This window comes from Thalassophryne amazonica, chromosome 17 (genome assembly GCF_902500255.1).
Source record: "Thalassophryne amazonica chromosome 17, fThaAma1.1, whole genome shotgun sequence".
Classification (NCBI taxonomy): Eukaryota; Metazoa; Chordata; class Actinopteri; order Batrachoidiformes; family Batrachoididae; genus Thalassophryne; species Thalassophryne amazonica.
The window spans coordinates 61,986,245-62,010,792 of record NC_047119.1 but is presented as its reverse complement, the minus strand read 5'-3'; the positions used below and the strand labels follow the sequence as shown (position 1 = coordinate 62,010,792).

At 41.0% G+C, this 24,548-nt stretch overlaps 1 protein-coding gene across 2 annotated transcripts in view; it reads right to left on the bottom strand.

The window, feature by feature from the left end:
- The window catches only part of mvb12ba (multivesicular body subunit 12Ba), a 50,907-nt gene that overhangs the window by 20,925 nt on the left and 5,434 nt on the right, over window positions 1-24,548 (bottom strand). For both annotated transcript variants that reach the window (XM_034192104.1, XM_034192103.1), the window contains exons 2-6: window positions 18,086-18,208; window positions 14,361-14,468; window positions 14,110-14,206; window positions 6,428-6,557; window positions 1,497-1,640 (exon numbers count right to left, since the gene is read on the bottom strand). In XM_034192104.1, the coding sequence (XP_034047995.1) occupies window positions 1,497-1,640; window positions 6,428-6,557; window positions 14,110-14,206; window positions 14,361-14,468; window positions 18,086-18,196 (590 nt within the window). In that variant the 5' untranslated portion in view covers window positions 18,197-18,208. The remainder of the gene's footprint in view (window positions 1-1,496; window positions 1,641-6,427; window positions 6,558-14,109; window positions 14,207-14,360; window positions 14,469-18,085; window positions 18,209-24,548) is intronic.

Below are 24,548 nucleotides of genomic sequence, written 5' to 3'. Positions count from 1 at the left end.
TCAAATCAGTACAATGCAACTTCAGGGAGGTGGTGGCGTAACGGTTTACATGTGATTTAACAGGTTTTACTTTGCCACCTGATGGTTAATAATTACATTATTCCCTTTAATCGGTTTGGGTGTACAGAGTCAGTCTCAGAAGCGTCAGTGTCAGGAGGTGATTTTTAGGACTTTATGTAATTTATTATTAAATAATGCTGAATTTATGTGGAAATGATTTTTGTACAGAAGCTTCAAAGAGCTATCGCTGAGATAGATGATGACTGGATTGACGTTTTAAGCAGAAACAAGGCGATAATTGCTTAACGCCATTGTCTCCGACTGACGTCTACATCAGAGGAGGGCTGTCAATCAAACCTCGCTCTCCTGAGATGACCAATCACAGCAGAGTCATTGCTGACCTGGTTCCCTCCCCATACGGCCATAAGTCAACTTTTCCCTCGCTCGAGGAGCAGTTTCCTCACGCACGCAGAGATCATTTGTGTGCGCGCAGTTAATATCCACATTTATTATATGGTATAGGATTTTGCCAACTTCTGATTGGCCCATTTGCCACTTTCTGAGCTGTACCACATGCCAAGTTGACCGCTGGTGGAGCCGAGTAGACCACACGTGCGAAACGAGTACACCACGTGTACAGCGTAGTGCTAGCTAATCGAGTGACACCTTCTATCGATAACGACCAATCAGATAACGCGATACAACGCCTACTTTGGCTGTCAGTTTGTTGACAAGATGGTAGAAGACAGGTTTGCGTCTGTTAGCGACGCTGACTTAAAACAAATTTTACACGAAAAAGATGGGAAGAACACCTGCAGAAATACAGAGTCAGCAGCCAACCTGTTTTGCAAGTACGTCGCTGAAAAGGGACATACGGCCAACTTTGAAACTTATGACAGGCGGATGCTTAACGGAGTACTTGGTCGATTTTACGCGGAAGCTAGACAGGCGAATGGCGAACTTTATAAGAAAACAAGCCTGATGACTCTTCATCACGGACTTAACAGGCATCTCCAGTCGATCGATGGGATGTCGGTTGGTGCAGTATGACAGTAATAATAAAGAGTTGAAAATTGAGATTGATTTTTCAGTTTTAGTATGTTTGACAAACTCCCAATTTTCTTGTTTACCATATAATAAAGCAGTTACAGACTTTTGATTTCGGTGTACCCGTGATTAGATCCGCATAATCACGGGTACACCGAAATCAAAAGTCTATAACTGTATAGTGTGAAATAATATAATATGCCCAAATGCATTTTTTTTTTTTTTTTATGTGAGTGTGGTTTTGGTGCTGATCCGATGCCATACTGCAACTTGGATAAATGCAATCTGGGCTAAATTCACAAATAAATGAATAAAACAGGTAAACTCACTATGCCTCAAATGTAACATGCGGTCATTGGCGACTGTGTTGACTGATCAAACCAAGCACTGTATTATCCGCTTTATAAGGAGCACAAACATGTAGAATCACATTATTTGAGTACACATACTTGAGCATAGGAGCTGCTGGGGTTGGTCCAGAACCGGTCGTAGAATTAACACTCTGGACATTGTTTGTGGTTGGTGTGTGTGTCGAGTCCTGGGTTCTTGGTACATTTCCCATGCGATACCATATTCCCATGTTGTTGAGTTCTCTGTAAAACAAGTCATTATTAAGCAGATAAACACACATGTTTAGCGAACAAGTCCTCCTAAGATTATCTTGACAGTAATATTTTTTCCTGCTTTGGATTTCTTAAAGGAACAAAGAAAAAAATAACACTGCTACTTAAGTGCAAACCAGGTTGGAAAGCTTTTATCAAACTGGAGTATACTGAAAGAACTGCTGATATACACTCAGCCACTTCATTAGGTACACCCATTTAAGTGATCACGAAAAGGATTCAGACGACAAAAAGTAGAGCTACTCTGGGAGCTAGACAGAGCTCCATCACGCCACTGTAACACATTTCCAGGTCAGATATTGTTTATCCCTAATCAGGGGATAAGCGCAAAAGATATGGCCGTCAGTTAAGTGGATGCACTGCAAAGACACACACACGTGTGTTCAACTGTGCACTTGTGGAGAGAGTGAGAGAGAAAATGGTCATTTTTGCTTTCTTTTTATCCTTTCAAATAAAAAATAAAATAAAGCTGGCAAAACTGACAGTTTGTGCTGTATGCCTGCACGTGCATAAAACCGACAACAGCAGAGAGAATTAAATACTGCTAAAAGCACCATTAAAGTCGTAACAGTACTGTGGCTGAAACATTTACTCAAGTAACTTAAATAATTAAATTACAAACTAGAGCATCGTGCTCGTAGAGCGCAAACCTCCGCCAACACTAGTTTCCAATTCCACAAAATTTTACCTTGGAAAACATTTTTCAATGTCAAAGTCCTGTTAGAAGTGGCGTTTCAAAAGCTAAATTAGATGTGATCAAATGTCAGGAGTATGTATTTAGTTCATGTAATTGAATTCCTCCACTTTTTTGGTTTCTGAATTCTTTTTCAGATAATTTTCACAGAACACTGGTTATCTTTTCTATGCACAATTTGCTATGGCTTTTTGGCACCTGGGTTCTGACTCATAACTGGAAGCTAGACAAACTGGCATAAAATTGGAACTTCCATTCAATTTTGGTGGTGTAGGTAAATCTCGCACTCACTCACCTTCAACCACTTACTCCATTTTAGGGTCACAGGGTGCTGGAGCCTATCCCAGCAGTTATAGGGCATGAGGTACACCCTGGACAGGACACCAGTCTGTCGCAGGGCCACATACAGATAAACACACACATTCGCACCTGCACGCACACCTACGGGCAATTTAAAGTTTCCACTTCACTTAACCTGCATGTTTTTGGATGTGGGAGGAAGCCGGAGCACCTGGAGGTAACCAATACAAACCCATGCAGAGTGAGTGAGGCACTTTTAATTGAGATGTAATGCGAAATGCACACCAAATGGGCTTTTCAATATTAAATTCAAATGTCCAAAAAAATACACAATCTGGATCAGAACTGGATCAAACTTTGTCAGGTGATAGTGAGTGTCAGTCTGCACCTCACTTTCAAATATTAGAAGTGATTGGGGCATGTTTGATTAAGATATAATGTAAAATATACATTAAATGGGCTTTTCAATAGTCGCAAACGCCGGAGAGGGATTTGTCCAATTTTCCAAGATTTTTCCTGACTTTGCGCTCCTCAGCATGTGACATCCTCAGTGTGAGACTTTAGCTTTATTATTTCCATGCTTAGAATTAAGAGCACAATGTGAATAACCAATCAAATATGATTGAGCAACTTTATTCCAACTGGAAGTGAGTGGTTGGACCTTATTTATGATGCAAGGATCTTAGACTCCTTCCCTGAACTGCTTGCGATGCCAGGACAAACCACAGCAAGGGTCTCAGCTGAGGACAACAGGAGGTGACGCGGTAGAAGAGGAGGAGCTGACCAGAAGCTCCACTACCTGGTTAGCAAAGGCAGGCTCCCGGTCATATTGTTTGCCAACATTCAGTCTCTGGATAATAAATCAGACGACCTGCACACACGCTTAACCGAAAGCTACGCATGGAACTGTTCCATACTGGGCTTCTGTGAAAAGTGGCTTGGTGAGAATATACCGGATGAGCCCATAAGACCCGGCAGGCTACACCATGTTCAGGGCCTCCCGTGATGTGATGAGTGGTAAAACCCGCGAAGGGGGAACAGCTATCATGATAAAGAAATCCTGATGCATAGACTGCCAAGTTATTTCACAGTTCTACTCTGAAGATGTGGAATATTTGACTTTCAAGTGCAGCCCGTTCTATTTACCCAGAGAACTGCATTATATCATTGTGAGTGTGGTGTATGTCCCAACCCCACATTACTGGAGAGGAAAATGCACTGAACAAACTGTACAACATGATAAATGGATATGAAAAAAAATAAAAAAAAAAACCTCATCCTAACAGTGCTTTTATCATCCTTGATGACTTTAATCACTGCAGTCTCAGGAAATACAAACCGAAACTGCACCAGTTTGTGAATTTTCCAACAAGAGAAAAAAACACAGACTGCTGCTACTGTAACATCAGAAATGCAAAGCCGAGCCCAAACCAAGTTGGGACATGCCTATTTTGGCTTTCAGTGCTTACCAGTCGAATGAGTATAAGAGAAATTGTGGAGAGCTGGGCATGTCCCAACTTGTCTTTTAACACTCCGAAACGGAGGTGTTCCTTTGTCTCGCTTCATCAGCGAATCGGTCGTGACACGCGAAGCCTTCATGCGGCTTTCCATGACAAAAATCTCTTGTTAAAAGTGAAATCTGACGGAAAATGGCTTATGTCCAGCTCTTGTGATAACCAGATAAATTGCACACGACGGTCCCGGCTCCACACAGCCATCTGCTTAGAAATGATGTGGTGGTTTTTGCTTCTCGATGGCGGCTCGGAGCGCGGGGCGCCATTGTGGGTCATCCTTAAAGCTGTAGTAACACTCCTTATTCTCTGTGAAGCCTGTAAAATTTTCACCGAAAGCCAGATAGATTTTTCGAATGGTTTCCAGCTGCCTGTCTCTAACAGTTTCTGAAAAAGTTCTGATGGAAAAAAAAGCCCAAGTCATTCCGCCATTTCCTCGCAATGAAACATCGACGAGAGGGGTGGACCAGTGCTCACTCAAAGCCTGCCCACAGGCGAATGACGCAACCGACAGGCGTGGAAAAATTCACGCATGCGCATGAAGGTTCAAGCTTGGCTGACGTAAAAACATATGAATCAAATCCATATAGTTTTTGAAAAAAATTAAAAAGTACGATACTTTTCTAACAGACCTCGTATAGTGTGTGTGTGTGTGTGTATATAGGTGCGCCAGGTATCCTTTTTATACGGTTATATCTTTATTCTTTTATACCTTTATATTTATTTACTTGAGAACGTTGCACAAGAATCCCAATGTACCCAAACCCTGCATGCAACTACAAATGGCAAATAAAGTCATTATCTACCTGAAAATTTAATCAGTTCTTGGCTATCAGGATATGAATCCTCTGTAAAAATTGAATAACAATATATAAAAAATTGTGGGTTACAGGCTGTTCACAAACAAATGAACAAACAGGGGTGAAAACATAACCATCGCCCAACCACCAAAGTGTTGATGGCACTGTAAATGCTTTAGGATATACATCAGGCCTGTATATGGTGCTGTAACACTTACACAAAAAACAGAAAAGAAGACATGGAGCATGTACATAACCGGTGTAAGGAGCTAATCAATGTAGCAGCAGAAGCTATAACCTTCCAAAGCAGCACACTGAGTAAAACAAGAGCAATCCGAGATTTCTGACATCCGCCAATCCAGATGCAGATCGCCTCCAACATTCAGTAGAGTCTTCCATGGCCTAAAATCTAAAGCCTATTAAAAGAAAGAGGGTCTGCGCTAATCATCTGAAATAGACGTATTGCATATTTAAAGCGAAGCAGTGTGTTCGTGTATAAAAAAAAAAAAAAAAAAACATGCCGTTGTGTTTTGGTCCTTTAGCTGCTCTCCACCTCACAGATGAAATAAAAGGATACGCATTTTAAGTGAATCAAGTTTAACTATTCAAAAAATGCCTTTATTTGGATTCGATCAAAGTTTTGGGTGCACATCAGATTTATCAATGCGGCTTTTGTGGAAAATCTGCACTCCAGAGCCCAGGCTCTGTTCACGTTCACACACAGTCTGCCCGCTGACTGAGGATTTCACTGACCACCTGTGTTTATGGTCCCGGAAAGATCTGAAACTCATAATGACATGAAAAAATAAATAAAACGGAGAGGGAACACCCTAAATTTGAAAATCCACATGACGGCGCAGTGCCATTGCACCACTGCTTAGGGACAGCTCCACCATTATTGACACCGTTGTTTAAAAATGCAAAAGTACTTTTTTTTTTTTAAAATCAGCTGACTCGATTAATTGGTAAAATAAACTGATAGGATACTCTGTTCCAAAAATATTTGATAGTCTGACACGGTGGAGACTTTTAAATCAAGACTGAAGACCCACTTTTTTAGACCACCTTATCATTAATCTAATTTGTTCTCATCTTTGCTTTGTAATTTTTTTATTCTGCTGTGTTTTATCTTTTTATTGTGCCTTTCTTCATTTTAATTTTGATTTTAAATTACTTTGTGTTATGAACTGTGTGAAGCGCCTTGAGGCGACTTTGTCGTGAGTTGGTGCTATATAAATTAATAAATTGAAATTGAATTGATAGCTGCAGCCCCAAACGATACCCATCCCAAGAAACAAGGTTCAGTATTTCGGCCAGTGTACATATCTTCAACAAAGTGTTTGCACAACCTGTTGCGATGGATCTTATGACTTTTACACTTACTTTGACTGTAAAAACTGACAAGACCACAACCAAAACAAATGCCCCAAAATCTCATGTCAACAAACTTACCCTATAAAGGTGTACTGTGGAGGTGCCTGCTTAGACCGCCCCATGATGCGAATGTCACAAATAGCTGCCTCTGTGGAATCCCGTGGAATAAATTTGATACACAGTCTCCTTTTCCTGAAGGCCTGCTCCTCTGTAAACATAAAACAAATAAAGATGCTGCTAAGAAATATTCTGAATTAAATTTTTCCTTGTGCATTCAGTCTACTAATACCTCTAAGTATCCAGTGACAGATACAGTAGTGTTCAGAATAATAGTAGTGCTATGTGACTAAAACGTTTAATCCAGGTTTTGAGTACCGTATTTTCCGGACTATAAGTCGCACTTTTTTACATGTTTTGGCCGGGGGTGCGACCTATACTTCGGTGCGACTTATAAATGAAAAATATACTGGTAGGAGCTCAATTAATTTACTGTAACAAAACAATTTTACGTGACAGAGTCGATCTATGTTTTAAAATGGCCACCGGAAAAGGAAATGCAATGCATCATGGGCACTGTAGTATGACGGCCATCCTATAGTTCACGCTGGTCGCGATAACCAATCAGAGAACAGAACTTTGGATGCGTATTCCTCACCTCACCCACAGCGTGTGAAGCTGACGAACACGGTGCTTGCTGTTATTCCGGCTTGGGGAACAGAACAGCTTCAACCCTTGGATATCAATGTGAGCAGAGTGTTTAAGTTGACGCTGAGAGCTGCGTGGGAGCATTGGGTGAGCGACGGCGGAGGATTAGCGTGTGCACTTGGAAGGAGCTGGCGTCGATGATTGTGAAAAGCGTTTGAAGCAGACGAACATGGTGTTTATTCCGGGACGGCTAACAAGACAGCTTCAACCCTTGGATATCAGTGTGAGCAGAGTTGACGCTGAGAGCTGCATGGGAGCACTGAGCGACGGCGGAGGATTAGCGTCTCCACTTGGAAGGAGCTGGATCGACACCGCTGGGAGGTCATGAGCTGCGCAGGTAGGCGCTGCATGGTTCGGCTCGCAATGTGGTCCGCAAAATACAAACATATCCGTAGGTAAAATGCAGCTCACGAGAGGGCACTCGAGGCTTGTGTGACTGTTCCTGCGACTTCTGACTACCATAGAAAAATAAAAATTTTAACGTTACTGATAACATAACAAGACAACGGAGAAGGCCCGAAAAAATGCCACCAAAAAGAAAATCATACTCTGCAGATTACAAGTTGCGACTGGTGAAATATGCATCCAAAAACGGTAGCCGTCACAATATTATCATCTGAACTTTTCATGTTAACATACCTGTATGTCCATGGGACTTATAGTCCAGTGGACCTTATTTATGGTTTATTTTTCTTTATAATGGATAAAGTGGCTGGTGCGACTTATACTCCGGTGCGACTTATTTATGGTTTATTTTTCTTTATAATGGATAAAGTGGCTGGTGCGACTTATACTCCGGTGCGACTTATAGTCCGGAAAATACGGTATATTTCTTATTGTTACATGGGAAACAAGGTACCAGTAGATTCAGTAGATTCTCACAAATCCAACAAGACCAAGCATTCATGATATGCACACTCTTAAGGCTATGAAATTGGGCTATTAGTAAAAAAAGTAGAAAAGGGGGTGTTCACAATAATACAAGCATCTGCTGTTGATGCTACAAACTCAAAACTATTATGTTCAAACTGCTTTTTTAGTAATCCTGTGAATCACTAAACTAGTATTTAGTTGGATAACCTGCGAGGCATTAATCTGCGAGGCATTAATTTTCTTGGTTTGGAACCAAGATTTTCCTCATTTACTAGTGTGCTTGGGGTCATTGTCTTGTTGAAACACCCATTTCAAGGGCATGTCCTCTACAGCATAAGGCAACATTACCTCTTCAAGTATTTTGACATATCCAAACTGATCCATGATACCTAGTATGCTGATATATAGGCCCAACACCATAGTAGGAGAAACATGCCCATATGATGCTTGCACCACCACGCTTCACTGTCTTCACTGTGAACTGTGGCTAGAATTCAGAGTTTGGGGGTTGTCTCACAAACTGTCTGCAGCCCTTGGACCCAAAAAGAACAATTTTACTCTCATCAGTCCACAACATATTCCTCCATTTCTCTTTAGGCCAGTTGATGTGTTCTTTGGCAAATTGCAACCTCTTCTGCACATCTTCTGTCTTTTATTTAACAGAGGGACTTTGCGGGGGATTCTTGCAAATAAATTAGCTTCACACAGGCGTCTTCTAACTGTCACAGCACTTACAGGTAACTCCAGACTGTCTTTGATCATCCTGGAGCTGATCAATGGGTGAGCCTTTGCCATTCTGGTTATTCTTCTATCCATTTTGATGGTGGTTTTCCATTTTCTTCCACACGTTGGAGATCATTGTCGATGAACAGCCTATAATTTTTTGCACCTGCGTATAAGTTTTCCCCTCTCCAATCAACTTTTTAATCAAACCACGCTCTTCTTCTGAACAATGTCTTGAACGTCCCATTTTTCTCAGGCTTTCAAAGAGAAAAGCATGTTCAACAGGTGCTGGCTTCATCCTTAAATAGGGGACACCTGATTCACACCTGTTTGTTCCACAAAATCGACAAACTCACTGACTGAATGCCACACTACTATTATTGAATATTAACTGATAAAACTGATAGTTCAGTCAATGTTTGGCTGAACAATGGAACACACCTGATTTGGCCCATTATGTACAGCTAGAAGAGGGAGAAATGGAAAATAGACAGTATTTTGGGTCATAAGTACTTAAGTACTTACAGAGCAGGTAGCTGAGTGGATAAGGAGCTGGTCTGCCAATATGTAGACGTGGATTTGAATACTGCTTGTACTAACCATTTGTGTCCTTGGACAAGACACTTAATCGACATGGTCTCAGTCCCCCCAGCAGCAAATGGGTACTGGCCTTGCCTAAGAAATAAACTGCGACTGACTGGCCACCTGTCCAAGGGGACTCATGGAACATCCACTTCACGCCACGGAAAGCAGAGATAAGCACTGGCCCAATGGGCCTCATGCTCTGTAAAGACATACTTGGGTTCCAAGGGCCAGGATTTGGAAACACTGGTTTCAATATTAATCACACCGACAATAATTTACTTTACTGAAACATTTTGCACAGCGTTATATTACAGCAGAAAACGCTGGCACTCAGGGAAGCTTCAAAAGTTGCAACCTGTCAAATCCAAGTGACTCTGCAGTTAAATCATCCGTTTATTAGTGTCCATGTTTTCTCCTCGTTAAGATAAAAAAATAAAATAAATCCATAATTTTCCCATCAGTCTCTCAGTGAAAACAGCGGAACATCTAATGTGTTGCTGTCAACTTGTGGTCAGTTTTCTCCGTGTTCACATCCAGAAGTGCTCACACTGTGTCATACTTTGAATTACAGAGGAAAGCATTTAAATATTTTGTCCATCGGCAAATTTGTCAGTCTCTCGTGGAGCTGGGACACAGAGGACATCAAATTTCCACGTAGATCTACAGTGAGCCAAAAGATTTTCCCAGTTTATTAACCCTGGATTTGAGCGAGCTTGGTGATCTGAAAGCATGACATCATGTTTCCTCACTGGTCGTGACTGGCTCCTCTGTGCACATGGAAAAGGAGGCAGACACACAGCACCAAAGTCACATCGCTTCTGGGCAGATTTCTGTAGCAGGAACTACGCTTCCTCTCCTTTTAATTCACATTATTAGCAACAAAACAAGTCTCTGCCTCACTACATCTAAATTCTGGGTCTGTTAGTGAAGCACAGGGCTCGCTGCCAGTGACCACGTTAGCAATCCCTTTGCTTCCCTGTTGATTTACTGCTGGTGTGAATTAATGCCTCAGGTGCAGTTATTTCCGGCCAATTGATTCTGCTCTTTCTCTCTCTATCCAAGGCACTGACAACATCAAAGACAGATCCTGGCCCTGCACTACAGGACACCGGAACACACACACACAGAAATATATATATATATATATATATATATATATATATATATATATATATATATATATATATATATATATATATATATATATATATATATATATATATATATACACACACACACACACACACAACAATAACACTCAAATATTTCTAAAATCATGACGACAGCTCACATTACAACAGACTGTGAATATTAAAGACTAAAAAAGGATTCTGTGACAGAAGAGTATCTCTAAGAGTAAAAGGGAAAGTTTATAAAATGGTAGTGCAATCAGATGTGTCATATAGCTTAGAGGTGGTGGTGCCAACAGAAAGACAAGAGGCAGAGTGATGACATGGACATGTGAGACTGAGATGCTTGGGTATGTGCAGAGGATGGATGTGGGGTATATCAGGAGAATTATACAGAGGATGAAGCTGCCAGACAAAAAAAGAAGAAGGGCAAAGAGGAGGTTTATGGATGAGCTGAGGGAGGATGTGCAAGAGGTTGCTGTGGCGGTAGAAGATGACTGGCTCTACTTACGTCATGACAAACCCAAAAATGGATAAAGATTTGGAGAGTGGGTGACTCGGTGTGTGAGTCCATATATGAGTCCAAACCAGCGAGCAGACTAACCTCAGTTCAGGTGTTTATTAAATCACATTTTGGGGGCTGCATAGTGGTTTTCATGGTCAATAAAAGCTATGAGCTGCTTATTTTCTAAGTAATCTCACATTAATGGGACCTAACGGATCACGCTACTGATAGCTGCTAAAAGTGCTAACCCTGGTAGCATGCAGCGTTAAAGAAAGATTAGAATTTCACTCTGCAAATATTAAATTATAATTTACCTTCTAAGCATTTTTCTATAAATGAGCTAACAATCTCTCCTCATAGTGGTACTACTGACTGCTATTAAATAAGATCAAAACATCTTTACAACAACTTACTGCTACTTCGGACAGTATTTTACTGATGAGCGTTGATCCAGTTAATCCAGTCTGCATGAGCTAACATTAGCATCACACATGGGTAGGAAGAGATGTTGGAGAAAACATTTCACAACTTTGGGTAAAAATAATAATGAAATGTCAGTAACGCACTGAGCAAACCTGAAGCTCTTGTTTGTCACTTTTCAACAGCTGTCTGAGATTTACACTGAAGCGCTGAGCGCCATGTGGGTACAAGGAGTGTTTGTGGAAATCAGCACAATCGCTCGAGTGCGCTTTTAAAACAAGTTTTTCCCCTTGCCACTGTTGACAATGTTCTTCCCCTCCAGGGGTGATTAAAGCTTATTCTAATCCATTTGCATTTTTTTTCTGCGAATTTGATTGGTTAAGCGTGTGAGATTTGAGACCGTATAATATCGGGGTAACGGTGGCAAGCCCTGACCGCTATTCTGACGAGATGTAATTTCTGTCGAATGTCATTCCTGTCCTCTGTGGAACTGCACATGCGCCAGCATGCACAATATTGTCGGGATGCAGAACTGTCGATTTATGCGACGAGACACACAATTTGACAGAAACACCGGCTGCGCACACTGGCTGCGCATGCCGCTAGCTGTTAGCGCTGTTAGCTGAGAGCGAGAGAAAGTTCCATGCCGCTGCTGCCGAAATAGTTAAATTTAAGCTACCATACGAAAGTATTGATGTGGATTCTGATACAAAATTATCCTTTCACATTTGATGGATTTTCACGTTTGATGGATTACTCTGCGCTCTGGCTGCTGTTGGAGCGATGCTGCCTCGGCTCGATGGTAAGCCTCACCGACCAAATTACCTTCAGAAAAACAACCTGTGCAAACAACAGAATTGAATTAAAACTCCTTTTTAAAGCTAAATTTGCGACCTTATAACCAGCACGAACGTCCACAAATCATCAGACACAACAGGGTTATTCCCTAAATGTAGAACCTCGGGACAACTTGTGTTGTGCTTTGGCGCTGTCAAAATATATTGAATTGAACAAGACAATGGGCCTCATGTATCAACGCTGCGTGCTTGTGGTGTAAATTTCCGGTGTAAATTTGAAGTACACCAAAGTTGCCGTGACATGTATCAAGCAGTGTGCACTTGCCCATTTCCGGCGTACGCCCGACGTGACCTTGATAAATGCGGCAGGTGAAAACAATCGTAATTATAATGAACACGCCCATAAATATTCAGACTCCGCTTCAGACACACCCTCATTTCACAACATGGAAGCCAGGAAGACGGCAAAGAAAAAGAACTTCACCAATCACGACGCGTGCCAATAGAGCGTCAAAAGCGGCCGTCGTATTAATTGTTTTGTAGTATAATCAAAAAAGTGTTATTCTCTTTTCACATGTCAATAATTCTTGACATGTGGATATTTGCTAGCTCAATTAATAAGACACGCCTTATTTTTCAGATTTCTTTATTTTTTAAATTTAATTCTTTATTTTATTTTAACAAACGAAGAAAAAACCTGATTGCAGCACGGGCGAAGGGAATGACAACACTACAGTTGTAATTATCAGTTTCATTGTCTAAAACGATCACACCACACAAAGTTAAGCTCAGCGCTGCTCTGGCTCCAGGCTCGAAGTCTGGAGAAAAAGGCGAGCAGCGCTTTCTTTGCGGTCAGCGCTGTGGCCATGGATCGTGCTCGACAGACCAACAATCCCGCAAAAGCGGGATTTGTATTAATTATTATGTAGTATAATCAAGAAAGTGTTATTTATGTAACATATGCATTGATTTGTATAATGGCACTGTTTATCATGTTGATCATTTTCATTTTTATGTGGATTCCAGTGCTGGTTCATTCTGGTGTATAATTTACACCACCTCTCGACTTGGTGTATATTTTCAGCGCACCGTACGCCAACGACCACATTGATAAATGCCAAGTAGCGCAGCCATTTTGGCGTACACCCCATATACGCTCAAATATCACCGTACGCAACGTTGATACATGAGGCCCAATGTGTGCAGTGCGTTTTCCAACCATCAACAGTAAGGCAGCATGGCACATTTCCTTGTCCTCAAACACGCTGCGAGCAGTAAAACTATAGGGAGACTACTACCAAATCAAAAACTGAGCCCAGGTTGATATATTAGGTGTCCAAATTCTGTTCTACAGATCTACCTGCTTTATGAGACAGCAGTTGGAGTTAGAATTATGTGGATATCTGCCCTTAACAAATGAGCTTCATGATTTTCCTACTCACCAAACCAGTCAGTGATGCGTCATGCCAGACCGATAGTGTTTACTAGGTTTCTCCACTCCTTTATTCAGGTTTTTCCTTTGTCACCCCTCTGTAACTTGGGCCAACTAACCTACAGAGCAAAATTTATGCCATTTCCACTTTGACATGGAATTTCAAGACTATTCATGGCAACCTACATCATCAGATCAAACGTAACTGAAAATGTGAATGGAATTTGTGGTGAACCTGAAAGTTTAAAGACTGTTCAGAATTAATTACATAGTATGTGATGTCAAAGCCATTGTATCTACACATTGAGGTATTGGGAATTTGTTGTAATGTTGAAGAATGCCAACAGAAGTGGGTACCTCCAGCTTCTGTGAGTACAAGTCATACCATATATATTTGTTTCATCCACCCCCTCAAACCAGCTGATTCTAATTAGTCCAACTCTTCAGACAGGTAGATGAGGTAATCAGTGAAATTGCCTGTGTTAGGTGCACAGACTGAAGCAATACATGGTCAGACTTTTACTCACTGAAGCCGCGATTACCCACGTCTGAACCTCAAGTCATCAGTGCTTTTGTATTTGGCATCTTACGGGTGTCAACAGTCTCCTGGATTGGGATGAATCCCACTGGAAGAGTGTCCTTGATGTCAATCAGCTTCATGTCCACAAGAACATTTCCTAAATGACTCTGCAAAGGCACAGAGAACAGAAAAAGAAGAAAATATAAAATATTTAAAAAAGTGTGAATAAATAAATTTCAAATGCTAGGAAGTCCAAGTGTTTGTTAAAAAGTAGATGTCATTAGAGGTATAGCTTGCCTGTGATGTGTGCTGATGACTTACGTTTTCTTTTGAGAAGACCCTGGTGAAGCAGAGGTATCGTGTCACCTTGGATTTGAAAAGTCCATCTTTCCACAGGTCGGCATCCAGGCCATCTGTTGTTGTGGAGACCTGGAATTAAATAATACAATGTGGATGGACGGGTCATCAAACTGAGCAAGCTAGCGCAATAACTAAATCTATCAGAGTGAAGATCTGAACTGTCACAGGAGGAAGACAGCTGCTGGGCTGGACAAACGTGCTGTGGGGCAGCAGAGAACAGAAGGATGAACGTGTGCTTGAAAAGTAGCACACCTGGGTAGCCTGAGTGAAAGCCATCAACCACATCTCTCCAATGTTACTTGAAACACTGTGACCAGTGGTACTAAGTAATGGTAAATAGACTGCATTTATGTAGTGCTTTTCCATCTACATCAGAAACTCAAAGCACTTTACAGTGATGCCTCACATTCATCCATTCACACACCAATGTCAGAGCGCTGCCATGCAAGATGCTCAATACACAACTTGGGGATTAAAGACCTTGCCCATAGTGATCTTCCGGCCAGACGGGGGCTTGAACAGAGGATCCTGTGGTCTCAAGCTCACTGCTTAACCACTAGACCAGCACCTCACCAGAGTCATTGTAAGCAATACAATGGCCCAAAGGTACAAGCTGTAATTAAACTGCATTTGCCCAGTGAGTGCTGGGTTGGGATCAGGAAGCAAGTTAAGAAAATGAATGGGGTGGGGGGGAGCCCTTGAGAAGCCATCTAGCAATTATATACTTTTTAGTTCTTAATTATCATCTGTAGATGAAGGTTCTTAGTCATCCAAGGAGATAACAAGATGTTAGAACCCGGACTTCTTGTTGGTCTTCAAGAAATTACTCCATTCATTCAAATGACTTCTTCAGTTAAGATGGCGTAGCATCTTCAACATTTCTTATTTCTCAGGGTCAAGCTCTTCAACAAAAAAGATCATTAAAACAGAGATTCATAAACTGAAAAAAAGGGACGTGTTCAGACAGCAAATTAGACACTGGACGATTACTGGTGAGAAGTACTGCATCACACAGCAATCACGTTTTCTTACTTTAACTGACTTTTGGTCATTAAGCTGTGATCACTAGAGAAATACAATTGGTTTATAAGTATTTGCACATATTTGTTATTTGGGTAGATGACTGTCTCATGGAAAGGCTTAACATCAGAGAATCCTTAGTTCAAACCCCCATCAGGCTGGAAAATCACAAAGGGTCTTTGGCCAAGGTCCTTAATCCCCAATTTACTCCCAGTTTGTAGCGAGTGTCTTGCATGGCAGAACCCTGACATCAGTGTGTGAACAGGTCAACAACGTAAAACACTCTGAGCTTCTGATTCAGATGAAAAAGCACTATATGAATACAGTCCATTTCAGCCATTTACATGGTCCCACACCTGGACTGAAAGATGGAAAAATGACTAGACTGTTTTTTTTTTGTTTTTTTTACCAAGAACCCTTTACCTCACATGTGAACATGCCAAAACTCGACAGACTCACAGGAGCTGCAAAACACATGTGCCAACTTTTCATCAGCAAAATCCTAACAACTGCACTCTCCCACTGACAAGGCTTTTCAGCATAAATAAAAAGGAAATTTAACTGTCCAAATTTTATGGACAACATTCATTCATTCACTTCATTTATTTTCAACCACTTATCTGGGTCCGGGTCACGCTGGCAGCAGAGAAAGCAGCTCTATGGAGAACAGTATCTGCAACTGTAGGCCTCATCTGAGAGGAGGATGAACTCCTCTCTAACTAGGAACTAAAGAGCTGGTAGTGGATTTCCACAGGAATAAACACTCCCCAACAGCACCAGTGAGCATCCTGGGAAAGGACATGGAGACGTTGTCTTCTTACAAATACCTGGGTGTTCACTTGAACAACAAACTGGAATGATCAGACAATACAGCTGCACCTTATAAGAAGGTCCAGAGCCGGCTGTACCTGAGGAGACTTAGGTCTTCTGGAGTTCATGGAGCACCCCTGAAGTCTTTTTACAGTACTGTGGTGGCATTTAGTGGCGGAGCAATCGAACTTCATGGATCTGCGGACATTGATCAGTATAACAGATACAGATCAATGTCTGCAGATTTATAACTTGCACGATGTCGTAAAAAAGAACGCTTTGCAATAGGCATTTTACAAACATGGTGGTGATCACGATTACAGAGTACAAGCCAAACCCCCCCCCCCCCCCCCCCCCCCCCCCCCCCCCCCGCTCATGATGAAATCTGCGGAATTCCGTGGAGTTTTCCCAGCCCAGCAATTAAGGGCAAAATGTCATGAAACAGTAAGGTACAGTTATGTACATTTAATAATAAAGGTTCTATGTGCATCTTGAAATTTATGACTATATTTTCATTTAAAAGACATTAATAATATACCTGTGTTATAATGTGATTGTGCCATCATAAAATGCTGTATGTAATGAAAATAGTTGTACAAAATGATGGGGAGGGTTTTTATTTAAAAGCAATACCATTTCAGCAGTGTTATGTTTGAGTCTGTTCCTCTTTTTTTTTTCTACCTCTCCAGTTTTGGAGACCTGTAAACATGGCACAGACATTTGATAAACAGCTGCCTCCATCCTCCCTCTCTCTCCTTTCCTCACACTCTCAAACACTCACTACACAAACTATCACACAAACACTTTCTAATGTTCTATCTGCTAACTAACCTATTAATCTTTCTCTGTGTACTTAATATGTGCAAGCATGTATATGCATGCAAGTGTGTATATCAGTATGTATATTGTCTGAACATCTATGTGTATACATGTACAAGGGTTTCTCTAATGTTAATCTGACCTAAATCTCTCGCTCTCTCTCTGGTTGTCAATCGATGAAACTATACTAATCAACACACTCCAAAACTCTCCTCCTCTCAAAAACCCATGAAGTACAGAGGCATTGTGCCGTTTATAAGCACTATGGGTTTCTTTTAACTCCTACCCTGAATTCAAATCTGGGTGACATGTTGTAGATACGCATGTGACATAATGAAGCTTTATTTGGAGAGTCACATGATTTTTCCACAAGGTGAAGTGAGGCATTGAAACATCTTGCAGAGACACTTCTCCTTTGAAAGATGTATACGGTGTTGAGCCCTCGTTGAGCATAACATCACTAGCGGCATCCACAATTTCCTATGTTGTAGTTTATTGGGGAAGCAGCATCTCTGCTCCGGACAGAAGGAGACTGGACAAACTGATTATGAAGGACTGCTGTTCTAGGGTGCCACCCTGATCCAGTGCTGATGAGAGGAGGATGGTAGCTGAGCCATCATCCATGTCAAGGAATGTGCACCACCCAATGGAGGATAATCTGACAGCACTGAAGAGTTCCTTCAGTGACAGGCAGCTCCACCCACTGTGAAGGAGACGCACCGTAGGTCCTTTCTTCCTGCCGCTGTCAGACTGCATAGTCAGCACTGTCCCAGTAGACTACACAGCACACTTGAACTATCTGTCTGACATTTTTAAATTTAATTAATTACTGTGTGCAACAACTGTGTTTATTGTATGTGCAATATTGTGTGTGCTCACTGTCTTGTGTCTCACAGGTGTCTGAAGCATGGTACTTTTTTCTTCTGTACCTGTTTATACACTCTGTTGTCACTTATCCCTTGTTGATGCAACAATGCAAATTTCCCCATTGTGGGACAAGAAAGGATTATCTTATCTTTCTGAATACAGCAACTTACCACATCATATCCAGTTGGTGCTCTGTTCCTGGATGCTACTACTCCGACTCCAGTTATGGGGTCCATGGGCATTTCTGGCAAAGCATCAGAAAGATCTCGCACTTCAGGCATGGCTGTAAAGTTCTGCACAAAAGGCATATCAAAGAAAAAGGAAAGGGTTAAAGAATAGCTGCATGTATGCAGATACAGCAGGTAAAATAAGTACTGAACATGTCACCAATTTTCTCACAAAATACATTTCTAAAGGTGCTATTGACATGAAATTTTCACCAGATGTCAGTAACAGTAAGTAATCCACACATACAAAGAAATCAAAGCATAGATGTCCATAAATTAAGTTATGTGAAATGACACAGGGAAAAAACATTGAAGACCTGAAGAAAGGGACGTGCAAAAAGACATGGAAAGCCAAGACACCAGCTGAAATCTATCAGTAATTAGAAAGCAATCCTGCCCCTTGTCAGCACAAATTAATAGTAGCTGGTTAAGTCCCAAATGATGGCCTATAAAAAGGTGTCTCATTGCCAAGGTGTCACACAAGAAACATCTCAAGATGAGTAAAAGCAAAGAGCTCTCTCAAGATCTTCACAACCTTATTGATGCAAAGCATACTGATGGCATTGGTTACAGAAGAATTTTTAAACTTCTGAATGTTCCAGTGACTACTGTTGAGGCCATAATCTAGAAGTGGAAAGAACATCATTTCACCATAAACTGGCCACAACCACATGCTTTACAAAAAGAATCATCACAAGAGTTGTCCATGAGCTAAGGTCCATTGTGGAGAGCTTCAGAAAGACCTGGAATTAGTAGTTACAATTGTTTAAAAAAATAAATAAATACCACACTCAGCCACCATGACCTGTATGCACGCTCACCAACAAGACTCCATTGCTGAAAAAAAAAAAAAGTATGATGAAGCTCGCTTAATGTTTGCCGCACAACATTTAGACCAGCCTGTGAAACGCTGGGAGAATATACAACCCCTGGCAAAAATTATGGAATCACCGGCCTCGGAGGATGTTCATTCAGTTGTTTAATATTGTAGAAAAAAAAGATCACAGACATGACACAAAACTAAACATTTCAAATGGCAACTTTCTGGCTTTAAGAAACACTATAAGAAATCAAGAAAAAAAAATTGTGGCAGTCAGTAACGGTTACTTTTTTACACCAAGCAGAGGGAAAAAAATATGGAATCACTCAATTCTGAGGAAAAAATTATGGAATCCTGAAAAACAAAAGAACGCTCCAACACATCACTAGTATTTTGTTGCACCACCTCTGGCTTTTATAACAGCTTGCAGTCTCTGAGGCATGGACTTAATGAGTGACAAACAGTACTCTTCATCAATCTGGCTCCAACTTTCTCTGATTGCTGTTGCCAGATCAGCTTTGCAGGTTGGAGCCTTGTCATAGACCATTTTCTTCAACTTCCACCAAAGATTTTCAATTGGATTAAGATCCGGACTATTTGCAGGCCATGACATTGACCCTATGTGTCTTTTTGCAAGGAATGTTTTCACAGTTTTTGCTCTATGGCAAGATGCATTATCATCTTGAAAAATGATATCATCCCCAAACATCCTTTCAATTGATGGGATAAGAAAAGTGTCCAAAATATCAACGTAAACTTGTGCATTTATTGATGATGTAATGACAGCCATCTCCCCAGTGCCTTTACCTGACATGCAGCCCCATATCATCAATTAATGTGGAAATTTACATGTTCTCTTCAGGCAGTCATCTTTATAAATCTCATTGGAACGGCACCAAACAAAAGTTCCAGCATCATCAATCAATCAATCAATCAATCAATTTTTTTATATAGCGCCAAATCACAACAAACAGTTGCCCCAAGGCGCTTTATATTGTAAGGCAAGGCCATACAATAATTATGTAAAACCCCAACGGTCAAAACGACCCCCTGTGAGCAAGCACTTGGCTACAGTGGGAAGGAAAAACTCCCTTTTAACAGGAAGAAACCTCCAGCAGAACCAGGCTCAGGGAGGGGCAGTCTTCTGCTGGGACTGGTTGGGGCTGAGGGAGAGAACCAGGAAAAAGACATGCTGTGGAGGGGAGCAGAGATCGATCACTAATGATTAAATGCAGAGTGGTGCATACAGAGCAAAAAGAGAAAGAAACAGTGCCCCACCTTGCCCAATACAGATTCGAGATTCATCACTGAATGTGACTTTCATCCAGTCATCCACAGTCCACGATTGCTTTTCTTTAGCCCACTGTAACCTTGTTTTTTCTGTTTAGGTGTTAATGATGGCTTTCGTTTAGCTTTTCTGTATGTAAATCCCATTTCCTTTAGGAGGTTTCTTACAGTTTGGTCACAGACGTTGACTCCAGTTTCCTCCCATTCGTTCCTCATTTGTTTTGTTGTACATTTTTCGATTTTTGAGACATATTGCTTTAAGTTTTCTGTCTTGACGCTTTGATGTTTTCCTTGGTCTACCAGTATGTTTGCCTTTAACAACCTTCCCATGTTGTTTGTATTTAGTCCAGAGTTTAGACACAGCAGACTGAACAACCAACATCTTTTGCAACATTGTGTGATGATTTACCCTCTTTTAAGAGTTTGATAATCCTCTCCTTTGTTTCAACTGACATCTCTCGTGTTGGAGCCATGATTCATGTCAGTCCACTTGGTGCAACAGCTCTCCAAGGTGTGATCACTCCTTTTTAGATGCAGACTAACGGGCAGATCTGATTTGATGCAGGTGTTCGTTTTGGGGATGAAAATTTACAGGGCGATTCCATAATTTATTCCTCAGAATTGAGTGAGTCCATATTTTCTTCCCTCTGCTTGGTCTAAAAAAGTAACCGTTACTGACTGCCACAATTTTTTTTTCTTGATTTCTTATAGTGTTTCTTAAAGCCAGAAAGTTGCCATTTGAAATGAGTTTAGTTTTGTGTCATGTCTGTGATCTGCTTTTTTTTTCTACAAAATTAAACAACTGAATGAACATCCTCCGAGGCCGGTGATTCCATAATTATTGCCAGGGAATGTAGTCTGGTCAGATGAGACCAAATCTGAACTCTTTGAATGTCATAATGCACACCATGTCAAATGTCACCGCACATCACCCTAAAAAAAAGAAAAACACACGCCAACAGTGAAGTTTGGAGGTGGGAACATCATGGTGTAGGGCTGTTTTTCAGCATACAAGTTGTTCTTGATAAAAATATACTGCCATCTACCAGGATGATGAAGATGAGACGAGGGTGGACATTTCAGCAAGACAACAATCACAAACACACTGCCAAGGAAACACTCTTGGTTTCAGAGAATGAAAATAAAGCTTCTAGAATGGCCAACCAACCACCTGACTTCAATCCAATAGAAAATCTACTGAAAGAACTAAAGATCAGAGTTCCTAGAAGAGGTCCATGGATCCTTCAAGATTTGAAGACTATTTGTGTGGAAGAATGGGCCAAAATCACACCTCTGAACAATACATGCAGCGAGTTTCTCCATACATTAGGAGTCTTGAAGTTTCCTCACCAACAAAGGCTTTTGTACGAAGTATTAAATAAATTTCAGTAAGCATGTTTGGCAATACTTCAGTAATACTTTTTCCCTGTGTTATTCCATTTTATTCCACACTACTTCATTTCTGTACTTATTTGTTTTGGTTTCTTTGGATGTATCAATTAATTGGGTTGTATTTGACATCTGGTGAAAAATTAATGTCAATCGCACCTTTAGATGTATATTTCCTGACAAAAATGGTACTTACTTTACCGAGCTGTATCAAAATTATTTGCATATTTTAATATGATGCATCCCATAAAGGTTCAGCATGTGAGGTTGAAATAACATCTTTGTTTTTTTTTTTGTTTGTTTTTTTGTGCATTTCTGGGATAGAGGAGATGCTGCACTTTTCCATCATGGAGATGAAATTAAACACATTGTGCTTGTAGTGTAGATTTTGTCTTTAAATCAAGGATTTTATCACATTAACCATTTGGGCCATATGGAATCATCACACTCCTTCCATCAGAACCCATAAGCCAATGGCTAAATTAAATATGAGGAATATTATTAATAACAATAATCACATTTACTGCCAGTTTGCTTTGAACAAGAATCAATTTCAAATCAATGAATGTATGTTGGACTTCTTTTAGACCAGTCATTAAGAAAGACAAAAACTACGGTAAAACTGTCTACAGTAGGCAGTTCACAAAAACTGAGTGACCATACAAGAAAGAAACCTTCTCTCGCCCCCTCTCTCTTTCTACAGCTTTTTCTGAGCCAAAACTGATTCCTGTCAGCCGGTAAATGTATTATAATTATTAATATTTCATAATTTGTGAAGTGTAGGTTATCGTACTTACAATTTGCCAAGAAACCCAGAGTCCACTCTCTGTTTTAACTCTGTAAAATGCTGTATCTTTCAATGAAGTACATTACTGTAGGTGTCATTAGAAAAAGAAAAAAAAAAAGAGACCAAGCCAGTTATGTTTTTATTCTGTCTTACACAGATCTGTTGAAGTGTGTGTGGCCAACTACTGGGGGAGGAGAGAAAAGAGAAATAGGAAACAAATTTGCAAATGACACTGAATGCATCACAGGAAATATGAGTGTGTGCAGACACACTGTACGAATTATTTTGTTATTTTTCATTGACCTGCACATCACAACTCCATACTCCACACTTCTAATTATATTTCCACCTATTCAATGGCAACAAGAAGGAGCTTGAGATTTATAGCCTATGAAGGCAGCATTCTAAGAACACTGGTCTCAGTAATCAAACATTTGTTCATACCCAAAAAAACAGACCACATGACTCATAAATTGCATCTGACTCCCCTTAAGTAACCGCTCATTTGAGACAAAATATTACAGTGGTACCAAAGGAATCTCTGGAGAAATGCCAGACCACAGACATTCAGATATCATCCTAGGTAACTGATCTGTAGCTAGGTCTATCAAAGATACAATAAGCACCAGGACTATGTAGACTCGGACCTTCATCTGTGTACAAACTGGTATCGGCAGTGCCACACATCTCCATAGGCTCTTACCCAATGTCTTTCAAACTGTCAGACTGAACTCAGACACGAGCCTCAATACTCAGATAAATGTAAGTAACTGAAAAACTGGATCTTTCTTTTCTTTCACTACACTCCTCACTCAGCTTCTTGAGTGTTTTACAAAGGGCACCCGTTGATTCCCCAAATCTCACAGCAATGTCTTCAAAGTAAAGGTCAAAGAGCCTTTCCTCAGGAACTGAAGTCAACTGACTCCATGACACACGTCCTCATGTATGCACTCAACAGAATGGAGTCATAACATCCTTGATGGGCAACAGAATTCACTGTGAAGAAGTCGGAGATTCTTTCTCCACTCTGCGTCGTACTCACAATATCTGTGTAGAGGCCAGCAATGATATAGAGCAACTGACTGGGGATCACATCTGATTGCCAGAGTGGAATGCTTTGTAGAAATTAATGTAAACTGCAAAGAACCCCACCCACATGTACCAGTCTGCTTCTTCGCCATGAAACCATTCTGCTGTGTGTAAACGAGATCTGTGAGAAAAGTATCCGACCTTTTTATTTTATGCAACAAAATATATGGATTTGAGTCATATGTTTTTACGTCAGCCAAGCTTGAACCTTTGTGCGCATGCGTGAGTTTTTTCACGCCTGTCGGTTGCGTCATTCGCCTGTGGGCAGGCTTTGAGTGAGCACTGGTCCACCCCTCTCGTCGTTTTTTCATAGCAAGGAAATGGTGGAATGATTTGGGCTTTGTTCCATCAGAATTTTTTCAGAAACTGTTAGAGACAGGCAGCTAGAACCCATTCGGAAAATTCACATGGCTTTCGGTGAAAATTTTATGGGCTTCATAGAGATTAAGGAGTGTTACTACCGCTTTAAGGACGGCCCACAATGGTGCACGCCGCGCCGCGCTCCGAGCCGTGATCGACAGGCAGAAACGACCATTTCATTTCTAAACGGAGGGCTGTATGGAGCCGGGACCATCGTGTGCAATTTCTCTGGTTATGACAAGAGCTGGACATCAGCCATTTTCCGGCAGATTTCACTTTTAACAAGAGATTTTGTCATGGAAAGCTGCGCGGAGGCTTCGCGCGTCACGACCGATTCGCTGATGGAGCGAGACAAAGAACACCTCCATTTTGGAGTGTCAGAGGGCAAGTTGGGACATGCCTATCTCGGCTTTCAGTGGCTTACCAGTCGAGTGAGTATAAGAGAAATTGTGGAGAGCTGGGCATGTCCCAACTTGTCCTCTGACACTCCAAAACAGAGGTGTTTTTTGTCTCGCTCGATCAGTGAATCGATGGGTTGTGGAACCCATACGAACACATACACTAACAACACTGTTAAACTAACATAAACCTCAATAACAATGTTTAAAACCTCAAAACCCATGTCCACTGTTTACTGGTTAGCTAAAATTGCTCAAAAAATATCTGTCCTATCA